At 35.8% G+C, this 17,718-nt stretch overlaps 1 protein-coding gene across 2 annotated transcripts in view; it reads right to left on the bottom strand.

Annotated features, from left to right (window-relative positions):
* The window catches only part of NUP107 (nucleoporin 107), a 28,672-nt gene that overhangs the window by 3,576 nt on the left and 7,378 nt on the right, over positions 1-17,718 (bottom strand). For both annotated transcript variants that reach the window (XM_075708008.1, XM_075708017.1), the window contains exons 5-20: positions 15,922-16,049; positions 15,548-15,596; positions 14,265-14,336; positions 13,600-13,688; positions 12,640-12,718; positions 11,553-11,666; positions 9,324-9,414; positions 8,081-8,157; positions 7,486-7,545; positions 5,955-6,100; positions 5,800-5,848; positions 4,569-4,638; positions 4,007-4,125; positions 2,316-2,354; positions 1,795-1,945; positions 647-753 (exon numbers count right to left, since the gene is read on the bottom strand). In XM_075708008.1, coding sequence (XP_075564123.1) covers positions 647-753; positions 1,795-1,945; positions 2,316-2,354; positions 4,007-4,125; positions 4,569-4,638; positions 5,800-5,848; positions 5,955-6,100; positions 7,486-7,545; positions 8,081-8,157; positions 9,324-9,414; positions 11,553-11,666; positions 12,640-12,718; positions 13,600-13,688; positions 14,265-14,336; positions 15,548-15,596; positions 15,922-16,049 — 1,440 coding nt within the window. The remainder of the gene's footprint in view (positions 1-646; positions 754-1,794; positions 1,946-2,315; positions 2,355-4,006; positions 4,126-4,568; positions 4,639-5,799; positions 5,849-5,954; positions 6,101-7,485; positions 7,546-8,080; positions 8,158-9,323; positions 9,415-11,552; positions 11,667-12,639; positions 12,719-13,599; positions 13,689-14,264; positions 14,337-15,547; positions 15,597-15,921; positions 16,050-17,718) is intronic.

The raw sequence follows: 17,718 nt of genomic DNA, 5'->3' as shown, positions 1-17,718 counted from the left end.
TGATCTTCAGGGGTGCCATCAGCCTGCAACCACAGTTTGCCAACTCTTGCATTAGATAAACTACCTATTTGGCTTAGAGAGTTTAAACTTTGTACTGAACAGCAAAAAAATTGCCACAAGTTTGCAAGCTATGAGTTGATTTCTAAACAGTATTTTGAATGCAAGCTATTAACAGTAGCTCACTGTCGCTAAAGTACTGAATAGTGATGACACTCAATAGTGATAAGGAAACTGCCAGTAAAGGCACTGTCTGTCGTAGCTAGAATGTGTCACTTGAGCATGTAATAAGGTACATCTGAGATCCAAAGTATTAATCCTCATAATTCTTAGAAGCTAAGATAATATTCTACTCTCAGCTACAACATGTTTTGTTATAGTCATTTCATGGGCTTTATCTTCACTTATTGTTTGCATACAGACATGCTGCTGAGCAACCCACAGCCCAGAAGATCAAGGAGATGTAGAAAAAGAAGTTATGAATTCATGCAATTCAACTCCTCACTTGATCGCATGGAAAGTGCATTTCCCTCACAGGCTTTTTCAAGGCAATTTCCACCATTGTTGAAAGAGAAATATGGATCATATGTGGTGAAAGACTCTGTAGTTGATCGCAAACTGGAATATCTGCCCTACAGAGTATACTCACCTCCGTTGTGCCTGTATCTAACACGTGGTCATGGTGACTGAATTCATCAACATCCTTCTTGCGGATGTTTTCAACAACAGTTTTTGTTATGGTTGCAACATCCAGACCTAGGTTAAGAGAGAACCATGTAACAGAGATCGTGAATTCAAACTTCCCACAAAATGAATTTCAGACTCCAGTTGTTGATCTTATTCCTTACTACTAGTAATTCTGATCAGTCTGTTCACACTCACGTTATCAGACTAAATTCTAAGCTTTTGAGATACATAATTTATTGCAGGTATTTCAGAAGAATGATATTTGAGGTACGAGAGAACATCAAACATGGGAACAAGGGTAAGACAACTAACAAGTTTTTCACTCTCTGCTGGGGACCAGCATATATTGGCACACAGTTGCCAAGACCACCGATTCCTACAATTCTGATGGCAAGACTATGATTTGACAGGAATGTACCAGGAAAAGCTCAGAATAGTTCTTTTACAGATGCTGAAGCAGGATGCTTTATTTTTGAAACCTTAGCCAAGTTTTTAAAAGAAAATGACTAAAAAATGATCAAAGAAGTGTTAGACACTGAATTCTGCAGTAGATCTATTTCTTTGTGAATTTTGAGTGGCACAGAGGCATTGTCAAACAATGGACAGTGTGCTGCTTCACTGTAGTCCCCTTTAGGTTGATATAGGGGCCTGGAAGGAAGCTTACAATTAACGCAAGCGACCCACCATGGCTAAGAAGGAGCACTATAAGTAGGAAAAAAACCTTTAAGATACTCATAACCTTCCTAAATCCACAAACAGGTACGTATTTTTATAATTAGTCTTCTGAAATAATACAATCATGTCCAGCTTCAGAACATATATTTGAAACAGGCAGCTGGCATTTACTTCCTGCTGTGTTTGGACATAATCCAGAAGCGACAGTGATATTTAGTTTTATTCAGAAAGAAAATTGCAATTCCAGGTTAGTTAAAAACTACAGTATACCTACCTGAGGAAGTGATCAGCAAATTAATTTTATTTTATTGAAAAATGGAGAGACACAGGAAGGAAACAATATAAATCTCCATAGCTAGGTCTTGCATTAAAAACTACTGGAAGATAAAATAACCCAGGATATAAAATGGTAATCTGAATATCAGCATATCTCACCTGCATCTTTTGCTAATTCAAGGCAGTGGTGGCGTTGATCACTTTCAGTAACATCTTCGAGAAACAAAGCATACTGAGCAACAGCTAGCTCTGGGGGCAAGTGGCTAACATAAAATGCTATTAAATCTGTGTGCTTCTCAGATACCATCCGCTGCAGAATAAGAAGCAAATATTTAGAAAAACATACTATATTCCTCTGTCTAAATACGTGAGTGTGTTTACACTTAGGTAAAAATATGTTTTATGTAACAACATAAATGTGTAACAAATTTCTGATTATTTTGTTCTGATATAGGAAGTTTCCACTTCTCAGCTTCTAAACAAGGATCAATAAAATTGTCTCTTATTTAAGCACTGCTGACAGAAACTATGCATATTAGGCAAGCTTCCATGTTATCTCTTGGGAAGACAGCATTAACTGCGTCACAGCTCTTTCCATCCTGTAACCTTAAGTCTCCTTTTCTTCCTCCTTTACGTCTAAATTACATCAGAGAAAGCAAACTGTATTTTTGAAAGCTTACCTGAATGTAGGTCTTCAGCACTTCAACAGAAACTTCCTCCTTATTGCAAACAAATATAAATTCAATTTTAAATCAGATAACGTAACAACCCTCCCCCCCTACTTTACAGGCTAACACTATTACACAGACACAAGGTTATTTGCTTATCCCTGCTTCACTAATCTACACATTCAAGCAGGCTTAGCTGGAAGAACTGTTTCTCTTGGAAAGTGATTAAAAAAATATGTCTTCTGATTCAAAGGTTTAGTGTTTCAAGGATGGTTTTTTTTTTTCAGCAACTGGATAATACAGTTTTTGGTCTAACTGGAAAGTTACTTTTCAACTTGTTTTTCAAATATTTCCGTTTTGCCATATTTTTTTAATTAATAAATAAAATGTCAGGCAAAGAGATGACTGCTGCAATGTGCTACATGCACTGCTGTATTGTAGAAAATTCTAATCTTCCTATGTGCAGGGTATACATATCACCTGGCTCATCTGTAATAGCCTATACTAAATATCCAAAGCATAGTCCAAGCACCTGAGACTGCTTTAGCTAAGACTCAAGTGTTTGTTACTGTGAAGAACTATCATTTTAGTTTTGCATGTGTAAATGAAATTAGAAATTTTCATCTAAGCATATACCTATATGAATTGTACTCAAACATCAAATAAAGGAACATCAAAAAAGCTTGCACAACTGCCTCTTCCCTCTGAGGTCTACTGAGAATTGATGGAGTAATCTTCCAGTAAATTCACCTACTCCAAAATTGTAGAGGCAGTAATCAACAGTTACTTACAATCCCACAATGGAATTTATGTAGGAAACTGCACCTTTTTTGTCCCCTCTGTTAAACATATGCTAATGTTCTACCATACTTTAGCTTAAAGACCTACTCTATCAAATTTTAAGTCTGGCTAAAAGATGTGTATGTGTACACACACACACACACAAGTTCCTCTTAATTAGCTAAATGTTAACCGACTTCAAAATAAATTTCAACAAGGGAATGAAGCAATGATTAGAGGCATGAAAAAACATAACAACTCAGAGCTGTATTTAGATCATCTAATGAAAACACACATTTGTCTTTTGCCAAAATAGGGTACATTCAGAAACTTATTGGATACATAAGCGCATCTAAATTTTAAAAGAGTAGAAAAGGAGAGCTTCTAATTACTTGTGATTGCCTCAGAAAAGAGTTAATTGCAGCTATGTGACCCATCTGCATATTTAGCATGAACAGGCTAGGTAGCTAGGATGCTATACTTAGCATATATTTTGAGAAAATAATGAAAGTTTCAGCTAGTACCAATTACCTTGAGCAAAAACATTTATGAGCTTACAGCAATAGGTACAATTCCAAGGACTGTGTATAAGATCAGGTTATATTCGAAGCATCTTGGCTGCTATGAATAAACCTAATATTGAAGTTTGAGTCAGGTCCTTCTTAATAAAGGGTTTATGAGTAGAATCCATCATCCTCAAAAAATAATTTTCAAGCCAAACTGGAGGGGAGGAGGATGCTCTTGTCTAATTTTGGCTGTTGCATTTAGGCTCTAAGATCAACAAATACACTAAGCATGCAGCTCCTCATCAGCCTGGCAGTAATCTACCATTATTGTATGTAGTTTATATATTTACACACAAGCATTTCTACTTCAAAGGCTAGCTATTGCTATTACAACAAATCAAATAAAAGTGAACTTACCTTAGTCTGCAGACCCAAAGTGCGGAAAAACAGAGTAAGATGCGTCATGAAACGAAGGAGGTGTCCTGGGAGCACACTTCTGTCTTTGGAAAGCCATCTGCTGAATTCTTCCATCAGACCTATAGCCACCAAGGAAATGTCAATATTAGGTGTTTTTTCCCCGTGATATGGCTAAGAAATATTTCAAAATTATGCATTTATTCAACAAATGTAATTTAGCCTCAAAAGCCCAACAAAACAGAACAGCAACAGTTCTGTAAAGATTTGGCTGTTTGGCTTAAATATCTGCTGTATGTATTTTGTCATTTCTCAGAAAAAGTTACAGCCATAGTCTCACATATGTTCTGACACTTTTACATGACTTCATGACTTCTTTGAAAACTACCTTGTATGTCAAACTGCAGAAAGTCCCTACAGTTCTTGATTAAAGAAGCAGCTTAGCTTTTAGGTGGAGTTTGCCTACTGTGTGCTTCTAAAATCCATTCACATATAAGTTTCTGGAAAGGTCACTAGAAATAATGTAGTCAGTTGACATTTAAAAATCACTTAGAGAAAAGCTCACCATCCACATCTCCCAGTATAATGAATTTCTGAATCACGTGATAGTGTTCTTGATTCTCCTCTATAACCCTCTGGGGAGAGGAAAAGAAAGTTCAAACTTTGAATAAAATCTTATAGCATAATGTATAAAGAAAGCAAACTTATAAATAAGGCAAAGTTTCCTTAGGGAAAAAAGCTTTCCTATTTCAAAGGGTATTCTGCATAAAGAGCAGTAGAAAAGGCACTTGCTATCTCAATGTCAAGTTACAAGAATATTGACAAACTGAAAGAACGAACCAGAATATAGATCTGTGGAGTTAATACTTTCAGGGAAGAGATCCAAGACTGAGGGCTTTTTGCTCTTAAGAGAAGAATAAATAATGATGTTACAGAGAACAGATTCTACAAAGTCACAGAAGCAGCAGCAATGTGTATAAATCCTTAAAGAAAAGGCATGTGAAACTTACTTGAGGAGGAAGAGATTTTTTTTTTTTTGTAGAGGAATTAAAGCATGAAATACAATTTAAATGCACCTGTAAAGCTGCTATATGGTGAGGATTGCACTAGAAAGGCAAAGGCAGCTGGGTGTATCTGTGGCTGACTGCATCAATCTGTAAGCCATCTTTCAGCATGTCTTTGTCTTAGCAATATGATAAATGCTGTATGTCTATTCCATCAAACAAAAGTAAGCGTAGTTTCATTTTAATCTTTACAAAATTAACATATAAGTTTTTTATATATATATAAAAAACATTCCATCTCAAATGAAATAAGTATCGTGGGTGTTAAAAGTAACAAAAACACAGTCTGTTTAAGCAAATAGGCTTTTAAATTTTGAAAGGACTGTTTTGAAATATGCACACAAACCTCCAATAAAGAAAACTGAAAGCTCCTACGAAGAAAATGGCATGTAATCAATCTCTGCACATTTTATCAGTGTTAAATAGGTGATTTACTCTGTCTGCTTTGTATGTCTGACAACGCTTGACAGTCAGCTATTTCTTTAGCACACCCAGCTAGTTTGGCAGATATGAGGCAAGACAAAACCTATAGCTTTTTCATCATTAAAAGGTGGCAGCATATAGAAAAGTCTATTAGAATTGAGAAATTACACATTACAGAGGTAGAAAACCTACAATAAAACAGTCACTGTGCATATTTGAGCATTTTGTTAAATAGTGTAGTAAAAGTAGAACCTAGTGAATAGTTAAAAAAGGTAAACGGTGAGGAGAAACACTGTAATTAATATGTACCTTTTTGTCTGTCGCCTGAAGTTCCTCAAAAACTTTTTCTGAAGTCCAGCTTCAAAGTAGGAGAGAAAAGGCAAAAAATGTTACCTTGAATATTCCAAACAGATCATTTAGGATTCTTTGTTGAGCATAGGAGCATAATTTCACTTAAAACTTACTTTGTTTCTAAATAATCTCTAGGGAGCTCTTCCATCTCCTCTGAAGTGATTACTGAGGTCCGTATTTCCTGCTCAACAAGAGTGTCCACCATGACCCTGAAATATGCCCAAACAGTATCTTCCCAGGTATCGCAAACTGGAAGAAGCTACATATTAAAAAAACAGAGCAAAAATTATCAAGAGATGGAGAACTAACAGAACAACTGTAATTTAGGATCAGATTTCTGGGCACCAAAGCAGACTAATAACCATTCTGAACAGCAGCCTTTCCTTCATCAAAGCAGGATACAAAAAATCCTTTCACTGAATAATGCTCTAGTTCCTTGATTATTTTATATCAAAGGTAGTCAAGGGAAATCATCCTATCTTCCTTCCAGAGGCAGCACTGCTCTGACACCATTCCCCCTCTTGCGTACCACCCTCAGAAAACCAATCCAGATGAAAACTATCCACTTTTCTGCCTGATCATTTTTCAGCAGGATCACTCTGCCTTACTGGTTTACGTCACAGTTGCACAAGTCACAGTGCAGCAGTGAAGGACAGGAGGAAGGGAGTACCGCTGCTGTGGCGATGTAAAGAATTTTATATCCAGTTCTTCTCTGAATCTCACTAGGCTCTTTCAGCAGTGAAACCCTGGGACAAGTTTCAGAGAAAACACTGCATTTCATGAAACACTTCTCTCACAGTAATTTTGAAAGTACTGAATTTTACAGAAATTACTGAAATTTAATTTCATTAAATGTCTCTCTGCTCTGTCACGAGAAGGTAACTGTCATCTGTTCTATAAGTCTGTATAATTTTACAATGCCTTTTTTCCTGTAAAAGAACTAATTTTAAAATTCAATGAATAAAACCTGAAAACATTCCCTATTCCCCCTCTTTTTATTTTCTGAATTATCTTTATTTCTACTACATCATACCAAGGGTGGGGACGGGACAGGAAATCAAGCTCCTCAGGTAGGAGCTTACCACTGATTACTATAACAGCAAGGAAACTTTTTTGATAGTCTGCAGTATTCGTCATTGTTCTTAAAAATTTAAAAAAAAAAAAAAATCAGTAGTTAGGAGTGGGAAAACACAAAAAAACCTGGAGGATTAAAACTAATAAAAAGAGAGGACTACTTAATGATAAAAGTAAGCATCGTACAGCATATAAAAACCTATTGATAATGAAATTTGGGTACAGAATAATCTTTGGATACACCAACTTGTCTACAAGAATACTGTGCATGAGCAGGAAAGTGACTATATAAGCTCTTAAATAATACTAAACTAGAAGAGAACTAAACCAACAACATTAGAACTGTTTGTACTGAAAGTCAGCAGAAATAATACTAAAAGTGTCTCGTATATTTAATTAATGCACGTCAATCCTACAAAGAACATGTCTACTAAAGCAGCCATGTTTTCTATTGTCCTGTTTACTAGATCTTTAAAAGTACAATAACCAGTAATTGCAGTATTTCTGATAATATCGCTGTCACATACAAGAAAATGCACAACTACCAAACACCTAGGAGGCTTGACATACTTGTTTGAGGTTTCCGCTCAGTGCTGCGTAGATTGCTCTCTCATATCTATTAAACTGCTCCTAACAGTAAAAAAATATAACTTTTAATTACAAAGCATATAAGTTTTCTAGTCGCTTTATATTATTTATTAGAGATTAATCCATTACAAAATGTTCCATCTAACAGTTTCCAAGAAAAGCTGGAAAAATCCCAGGACCCATCAGGAGCCAAAATAAGAATAACAAGTGACTTCCCCTTCACTGGTATCCCCTTGTAACTTATCTGAAAAATTTATATTGACCTGGAAAGAAAGCAACATTTTTCCTTTCCCATTCAGTTAAGTCAAGATGAAAGTCAAAGTTAGTGTCAGCAGTTTCACTTTCAACCAAATTAAAAAAAGTCAGACATTTCCTAAGCCTGAAAAATTGGTGCTGATTATGTAGATTTCTCACTACAAGACATAAAGACATTATTTCAGAAGTCCTCTTAGAAACATTAATTGCAAATCCTATAGGCCGCACACACAGAGGGGGTAGGTTTACTTAAAATCATGTTACAGAGTTCAGAAAAGTTCAAATTTGTATATTAGTATCAAGCAAATCAGCATTATCTTACCTCTTCAGCCATACGCCAACAACTTATTTTCCAAATGCACCTGTATGGATTTCCTTGAACAGGTTCCAGCTCTTTTCCTACATGCAAAGGATGATTTAAAAAAAAAAAAAAAAAGGGAAGAAAAGGAAGAAAAGGTGGGGGGAGGAAAAGGTGCTATTAAGAAAAGAGAAACTGGTAACAAGGTAAAGCCTATTTTCTGTTATTAACCCAATTTCAATCCCTTTGGATCTCTTCCCAAAGCATTTTGATACTTTCAACTGGACAGCAAAGTGGCTTTTCTGGCAAGTTTGGTAAATGCATATCTTAAAGTTACAGTATTTTGAAAGCTTAGCTGCTATCTAGCTTTGAAGAAAATAATGGTTTTGACCATAACATATCTGCAGTGTTTACATTTGGAAAACACAAAGTTAAGGAGAAAAGGAATTTTTACATCTTAAGGAATACAAACTTCTAAAAAAAGGCACTGCTTCAGTGCCGCTATTCTGCATGAGGGCATGCATCATGGAATTAAAACCCATATAACAGCAGGCTAGGTAAGTACACTCAAAACAAGGCTAGGACACTGGTGAAGCATGCAGATAAAAGTAACAGGCTAGGAGGATTTGAAAAGTAGGAAAGCATTATGCCTTCCAGACCTGGCTATGCACAACACTTAGACACATTCTTAAATTCTTTGCTAAACCCTGCAATGTGCTGAGCATAAAGAGAAGAAAGGTACTGTATTATAAATAGGGCCATGTATAAGGAACCCCAGAACCAAGGAGAAAGGTAATTTAACAGTTTAAAAATAATTTAAAAGCATCTCCTTTTCCTGCATTTACATTTCCTGGACTCTAGTCCTACTACACCCTTCTGAAGCTGGATATAGAGTCCAACTTTGAGTCTGCAAGCAACAAAGTGTTTGCCAGGTGGCACAAGTCAGATGTTGAGAAAATACAGACTGAAATGTTATATGGAGGTAGAGAAGACCTGTCCGGAACTCTAAGACATCTATTTCCTATAATTATGCTTGGTTTTCAAAAAGAATGTGACTTTAGCATATCAAGTGGATTCAGTGAACTTATACCTTCAACTAAAATAATTTTATATTAGTTTTTACACATTCAACAGACATGGTAAAATATTTTAGATACAAAAAAGGCTCTTAAGATGAAAGACTTATTTCTCTTTGCCACAGACAGATATTAAGAGAAAGCCCTCTGCCCTATTTTTATAGGTCTCAAATGCACTTTGAATTAGATACCTCCATTTATGTTAGGATCATGATACAATTTCCATCCTTCCAAAGTTGCAGCTCTCCAGGCCTGACCACATCGTTTGCATAAGCGCTGTGCCTGAAAAATAATGGATTTTCTCAGGAACAGACTTCGAGGTAGGAAAACCATTAACTTCTCCTTTAAAAATTTGAGCATTATTGAAATAGTTAATTTGTGTAGAGATTCTACTGTGCAAAAAATAAGCACAAAGAACCTTAAACTCAAAACAACTAAAACATTTCAAAGTAAATAAAATGTCATCAGTGTTTTTTTCACTAAACATTTTACTTTTTCAGTCAGTTATTTATAGCAATGTGAGAAATATGCTACAGTCTCATCTTTGCTAGCTTGAACAGCTGTTACACATCCTTCTGGTAAGTTTAGTTTAAGGTGTTATCTTGTTGCTTACATGTATAATCCATCTCTTCAGAGTTATCTACTTTTCCAGTTGACTTAGCCTTCCGAACCAAACCCCTCATGAACTTCTAAAAATAGCAATCCCACCTTTCCCATAATGATATTCAATAGTCTCTGCACTAGCACAAAACAGGTTTAATTCAAAGCTATTTTGAATAGCATGGAAAGTAGAACAGAAATGTACAAAAAAAGATTGCCTACAATTCTTCCAATCCTACACCCCTACCAATTTAAAAAAAAAAAAAAGTAGTCAGCTAAAGATTATCTAATTAGTCTGACTGGTACCATTCCAGGACTGACAAAACAGTATGAACAGTGAAAGAAATTGCAATATGCGCTCTTGGTTTGTTTAGCCAAATTCTGTTCTTTTCACACTGGAAAGCTGCAGACATTCCGCCATTTTGGGAATGGTGACAAACAGTAAATTTAAAGAATAGACAAGAAAGTTGTTCTAGCTTACCTGCTGTATATTACCTATTGTATGGTAAATGAACAGAGGTTCATTCTTAATTCAGAGTAAACTGAAAGTATTTTAACTTACTCTTTCAGTAGCGAATAACCCACTTCATGCTTATCAGACGGTAGGGACATCATAGCAACAACTACAGAACAACTGATGCTGCAAATTTATATTCATATTGCCCTGCAAAAACATGCTTATGTGCTCATACTATCAGAAAATTACCTGCTGTGCACCACAGTAGAACAGAATACTAGCAAGTAACCATATTCCTAAGTCTAAGGTTGTGGGCACAAGAATCTCAAGTCGTCCCGTCCCCCCCCATTACTCCAATGTCATTATATATACATAGAGCCTATACATAGAGCCTAGTATAAGGGAATAAGTTTCCAGCTGAGGCCTTTAGACAACATCACAATAAAGTATTTACATGATTAAATCATGAAAGCCAATTCTCAACTGGGAATCATTATTCAGAACAGCTTTAGGACCAAAACTGCCTGGATGTTACTCAGCTAAAGATTAATGCAAAGTATACACATCATATATTCTCTCTAAGGTAGGGGAACAAGCAGACTTACAGTGAAAGAGTTAATGGAGGATAATAATATGCTTTCTAAAATACTCAGATAAAGTCTAGCAGAGTTTTCACTGCTGAAAACCTTGCCAAACAATAAATGTAAGAAAACGAAAGGTAGAAAGCAAGAAAGAAAAGTTATTTTAACTAATAAGAGTAACCGCTGTAAATAACTAGATTTCTCCTGATGGCAGTAATAGCCTATGGAGCTTGTGCATTGGTCCCCAGTTCTCAGTCCTGAGACACACCTCCAAATGTGCCACTGCAATGGTTTGTACAAGGCAAAAAAAAAAAATCCCTGACTCTCTCCCTCAACTCCACTCAGATCATATACCTAAGGGAATGTTAGAGGAGCAGAGCAAGTAAAGTTTGCTTAATTTAATGTTATTTCTAAGGAAATCATACACCAAACCCCTCTCTCTATCTAAAATTGCAAGTACGTTCCACTCGAATATATCTAGAAGGAAGCCTGTATGATAATCCACTGATTATCAGAGATGCAACTAGGAGATTCTTTCATACAACGATTTTTCCTTAACGTCTATTCTACACCCAAAATTACTTAACTAAATGCATGATTTTATTAAAATAATAATTTAGCAGTCCATCACTGTCAGTATTGATAATAAATTGGAAATTAAATCACTACAAGCCAAATTTAAACTAAACAAACTTTAGTCCTCAGCTTTTTTTTTTAATATATAGATTTAAAATAAGTTAAACTAGTTAACCAAGAAGAGACTGTAACTTTCTGCAGCTTACCTCATCTGTCATTCCTGCTCTGATGAGAGTGAAGAGATACTTCAATAACCTTGCATCATCTTCTCGATCCAAATCATCAAGTGGCAGTTTCTGTCTTATAGGAGCATCTGGATCCTGCAAGAAAAAAAAGTCACCATCCATCTACCCAATGCCTATCTGTCTCTTCCAATGATTTCTTGCCCTGTTTTGTAATTTGGAGTCACTTTTTCACATTGGCACAGCAATCTGTACAACCCACAAAATATCTAGCACGATACTTCCCCATCTTTCCTCTCTCGTTTCTTCTGTTCCTCTTCTGTCACTGTTCCTACCAGAAAGAGCCACTGCAATGTCTTTATTTACTCCACCACCTTGGTTTTTTGCCCCAAACTTCTCATCTTCCAGTTCTTCTCACCTTCAAACATCCTCTTCTCCTCCTCCACCTTCCAACTCAGAAGGCTTTTCACAACAGCTGTACTTGCTTCTATTTAATCCAAACAGATTTTCTCAAGCCAATCAATACCTCAGATCACTTCCCAGCTGAATTAATCTTCTACGACTGCTTCGCTGTCACTGAGACAGTTCATTACCTCCTTTCTACTGGACAGTCCTTTCTTTCCTTGACTTCCCTCTTACTAGCTTTTACTACAGTAGCTCTCAAGGAAACCCATCAGGACTTGGTTTCATTGTACTAATTGCTGTATAAAGACAGCATGCCCTTATCTGCAAGGGCTTCCAAACATTTTTATAAGCGTTCTGTTTAGGAATGTGAGTTTGTTTCAGACATAAAAAGTACTAATAAAGCATTTACTTCACCAAATAGACCACTGATACTTGTGATGAGGGGTGGGTTGAGGGTGTGGAGGTGACTGCTGAAAGAAAACAGAAGTCCACATATCTCAAAAGGAACTCCAGACGTGTTCTACCTCACAATTTCTGTATTCACTTTCATCTTTTCCAACTTAAGTGTTTTGCAATTTTTAGATAGTACAACTACTTTTGGATAGGTAGTACAACTGTCTAAAAATTGGTGGAAGGCTGTGAAAATAGCATATATGTTCTCTCTAACCCATTTTGAAACCAAACCTTATTTTTAAATAATACTTACCAACTCTGTTACCAGAGCTCGAGAACTTCCAAGGTAGGTATTTAACTGTCGCTGCTTCAGGGTATGTAGTGTGTTCTCCCTGAAAGCAGTTAAATGTTTTTGAGAAAAATGGGGGTTTTTGAGCAAGCGTCTTTTAATAAAAAAGACACAAATATTGAAATGTATTTTTTGTTACATGGAATATGGTTACAGAAGGAACACACTTGGCTTGGTTGGTTTATCAATGGACTGTGTTACTGTTGTGAAAATGCAACATTTCACATGAAGTACAATATTAGAATCAATTCACATATCCTTGATTTCTTTCAAAAGCATTCATTATTTCAATCATTCATGTATTTAACTATGAATTGATTTCTGCATGAGCAAAATTTCTCATTAGCATTCACTATAAAGTCAGTCTAGGACAGAAATTCAACTTTGGATGAGCACATGATTCTGATTCCAAAAGCCTTTATTCACTGGCCATTAAAAGCAGGTTTATTCTAGGCATCTAGAATCAAAGGTAGGTTTTGGTGTTTTCTGCCATAAACCCCATAATTTATAATAAAGATGACATTTATAATAAAGATCACACCATAAAGATGGCTTCTGGTGAAGGGTCAATGACACAAAGTGACAAGAACTTAAACAGGCAAAAATTAAAGCCAAAGAAGTGACCACCTGAGAAACATGTAATAAAAATGGTTTTATCCAGTGTAAACTACAGGCTGATCAGCAGGTGACCATCTCTTACTGTGCCTTATTATGAAAAATCAAATCTGCATCCAGGTTAAGCTTAAATTAAGTTGCTTTGATGGTTTTCCTTCTATACTTATGTCCCAAAAGCAAAGAATTTAAAGAAAAGAAGTGAATGAACTGAACAACTTTTAAACATCCTTCTAAGAGTGATTCTTTCTGTGTCTGTGAATCTTACACTTGATGGGAACATGTATACAATCAAAGAAAGTCTGAACTCACCAATATACAGATTTTGCATAAAACTCAATATTATCAGAGAAGTCCCCAATTTCATCCTTGGCAATGCTCTCTAGCCAATCTACCACCAGCTGGAATAAAATTAAATTGCATTTTTAACATGTAACAAGTAATATTTTAACTGCCTTCCTCACATCTCTGGATCTACTCATTATCTACATGGTAACCAAAGACATACACATCCTGAAGACTATTCTACTTTCATTTTAAGTGCCCAATATGAAGGTTGTTTAGGCACTTGATCTCTATTTCTCACTAGATGCTGCAGTTACTACAGTGCTACTTAACAGTTTATTAATATTAATCACCATCAACAGTAACAGATGCTCCAAATGGGAATAGCTCTCAGCCTTCCATCCTCTCTAAGCTAGCCTGAAAACCATTTCTGATCTTTAGAAACCAGAGAGCATTATTTTTATACATTAAAAGAATAATGTACTTCAGTGAATATAAAGAAATAAGTATTAGAAATTTCTGATCTTTAGAAACTAAAGAGCATTATTTTTACGCATACAAATAACACATTTCAGTGAATAGAAATAAGTATTAGAAACAGCTTAATAAAAGTGCATAGAGCATTAGTGTTATAAACATTTAAGTGTCTACTGATCTATTTCCATTCTCGTCTTAACAACTTTCTGACATACCTGGCTTTGTCGAACAAGTGAATCTTTCTGAAACAAGTTGTCTACATTTGTCTTTTCACTAGCAGTTAAAACCTATTTAAGAAAAAGCTGATTATTACTTCATGGAAAAGAAAACTTGCCACAAAACCATGAATACCAAACTAACACATACTAACTCATAAACTTTTGACAAGCTCAGTATGCTACCTCTCCCCTACTCCTTTTTTTAAAAAAAGGAAGACACTATACATTTGTTTTATGTAGATGATCAGTTACATCCAGTTACACTAAAAACTGTAAAAATGAGATTCAGGATATAATTCACAAATGTATGACCACAGAAAGATGCTACACAATCCATTGATTCCACTGACTGCACTCATATTATCCTAAATCCCATTTATTACTGTATACATAAAAAGATAACATTTTCTAAGACCGTATGCACACTTAACATGAAAAAGTGAAAAAAAACCCCAAACCCCAAAAAACCCAACCCAACCCAGAACTCTGAGCCTTCTATCTGCTGTGCTGCATTAATTTAGCTTTCATTAGACTTGAAACAAAAAGAGAACAGAAGATGCATTTTCCTAAAAAACACAGGTAGGAGGAGATTCTTTTTTGGCACAGCAGTGTTTAATTTAATAGTGACAACTTAACAGTAGGAATCTTGGAGGAAGCTATTGTATGACTGAGAAAGAAGCAAATGCGATCATAAATTTTACAAGGGCAGAGTCACTTCACTTATTGTTTTGTCTTCCTAAGCATATTCTGGCAGCAAAGACTAGAAGCACTGTATTGACATAGCCAAATTTTTTAGCATTCTTGTTTCAGTTGTAGTCTTCTTGTCTTTCTCGTGAGATAAATTGGAATCAGGATTGCAAAGGCTAGACAGCTTGAGACCACATGTTCTTCTTTCAGGCAAAGCAAAACTATCTCTGACCTATGGGAACATTACTACTACTGATGCAACTTTTTAAATGACATAAATAGTTATCTCTAGTGGATTTTCCAAGTGTATGTGGAATACTTAAGGATATAAAACATAGAGTGTAGTTTATAATATTTTTACACTAGCATTTTCTATTTAGAACTGAATATTTAAATTAACTTTTCACAATATATGGAATAATTTAATATTTATCTCGATAAAAATCAAAACAGTCTCATTTTTGTTTACATTCTTTCACCTTTGAATTTTGAGTGGCTGCAATATTGAGATTGTAAAAATAAAATACAAGCATTGTAGCTTGTATTTAGCTTATTATATCACTTAAAAAAAACCCAAAAAAGTCCAAGCTTACTGTGATATCAAATGCTGTTTCATCTTCCAGTGCAGACTGTATTCTGTCTCTAAAAATAAAAGTGCAAAACCTTAATGATTAAAATAAAGCTGAGAAAATTCAGCAGAATGCATAAATGAAGGCACTTAAAAACACCTTTACAAAAATGTTCATTTAAAAAAATACTAGGAGTTGCAGAAGTAATAATAGGCCCATTTACAACTTTCATTTCTGTAAATAGATAATAGACAGACATATATATCAGCACCTACTTCCATAAATAGATTATTAATAGGTACTTAATTGCTTCACTCCATATTTACAAACTCATAAAAAAACATATCCAAGAAAGTCAGCTCATGGCAAAAACATAACGTATTTTTCAAAGGAGTTACCTATAAAGCGAGGACAGTAGCCTCCAAGTTACCATCTCCTGCTTGAGAAGCCACAAGACACTGGCAGTTTTTGAAAACTTTTGCTGTCCAGGAGTTGCCCGATAAACTATTTTCCCTAGTATATTCACCTGAGGTAAATAAATTTATACATAGTTAATATTCATCTCTTCAAAATAGGTAATGATACTCCACACCATAAATTCCCTTAATTATTAATAAAAATAATATTAATACAGCCTAGACAGCATAAACCAAGAGAGTAGCTTTGTTTTGCAAGGCACTGTACAAACCCAGGATAAAACCAGCTTATGTGAATCAATTACAAAGCACCAAAAGACTGGGAGGGAGAGAAGGCAACCACTGAAAAAAAAAAAAAACAAACCCAAAAAACCAAACCTCCCAACTTTGTTTCCACACACATCCATATCCAACATGAAGTCAGCCCTACTGGTATTTGTGACAGTATTTATCAGTGCCTGAAAGATACCCTTTCCTTTCTACCTCTGGTAAATGAGGAAACCCAAACTGTTGGTTACCACAAAATTTACAGTATCACCAAAAAGAAATTCTATTATCTTTTTCCTTTATTTCTTATGAAGAAAACTTAGACAATAAAGTCTTCTCCATCAGTAGCTAGTTCCAGAGCTCCGACTGCTTCCAAGAATGGCCCCAAACTCTTACATTTTAGGAGTACCCAGTTTGTCAGGCATCAATATATTCACCAATTTTCATGTGGAAGGTGAGCAGCAGATTTGGAGGAAAGAATGAAGTGTACCATCACGATGCAAGAGAGGAGCATGATCTTCTGTTCTCTTCTATTGTCTCCCAGAAAACACGAGAAGAGCTCCCGGCTGCTAGGAGCCACGGGACTGATCTCAGGGTACAGCTAAGAGGCAGCATGAGAGCTCAGGGCTGTCCCTCCAGCCCCATCCCAAGCCCTGCCAGCAACATCTGAGCCAATTCTGGGAGCAACGCCCTTCACTCTACTTTTGTAGGGCCTTGGCAACATACAATCAACTCCCCACAATTCCAGGTGGCTTAAACCAACCACTCTATAATCCATGATCTCGTAGATGGTATCCATATTCTCAAACAGGAGGAATGGAAGAGACCTTGGAAGTTCCACCATCTTACAAAATAATCAAGTTCACATTTCTTTTCCTTCTCTTGTCTGCTTCCCACTTGGGAACACAATTGTGGTACATGCCTCATTAAAGACCTCAGCGCTCTCCAACTCAGCCCCAACAACAAATTTGCACAAAACAGGGCTAGCAACCTTCTACCAAGAATGCATTTTCTTAACATAGACACAGGTAAAAAGTCTCTTAAAAAAATATCTCCCACCTCCTTATTTTGTGATCAATACTTATTGACAGAAGCATCATAATTTCTTCCTTTCAAACTGTCAATATATGCTGATCCTGAACTGTCAGTCAACAGCCGATCAAATAAAAAACTGTGTCTAAAAGCAGAGACACCTTAAATCTAATGCTGAGGCCTCTACTGCCAGCTTGTTAATAATGTAGCAGAAAACTCTTAAAACATCATCATACAATGATTTTATTCATTTATACCCGAGAGAAATAAGCACACTTTAATCCAGCTTATTAACAAAAACATCTATACATCTGTTCATGTTTATTGTCACTTGACACTTGCAGTGGAATGGCAGCCAGATGACATTTTTAGTATTCAGCAAGCTACACAATGGGTATTCCTGTGCCAAAGTAGCGTATGAGGAAAGAGAGATGCTATTCAACGCTAGTGTTCAGTGACTCATAAGACTGCAACCAGCTG

This window comes from Pelecanus crispus, chromosome 1 (genome assembly GCF_030463565.1).
Source record: "Pelecanus crispus isolate bPelCri1 chromosome 1, bPelCri1.pri, whole genome shotgun sequence".
In the NCBI taxonomy this organism is placed as follows: Eukaryota; Metazoa; Chordata; class Aves; order Pelecaniformes; family Pelecanidae; genus Pelecanus; species Pelecanus crispus.
Note: the sequence above shows the minus strand (reverse complement) of the source record. Positions and strands in the feature narration are given on the sequence as shown.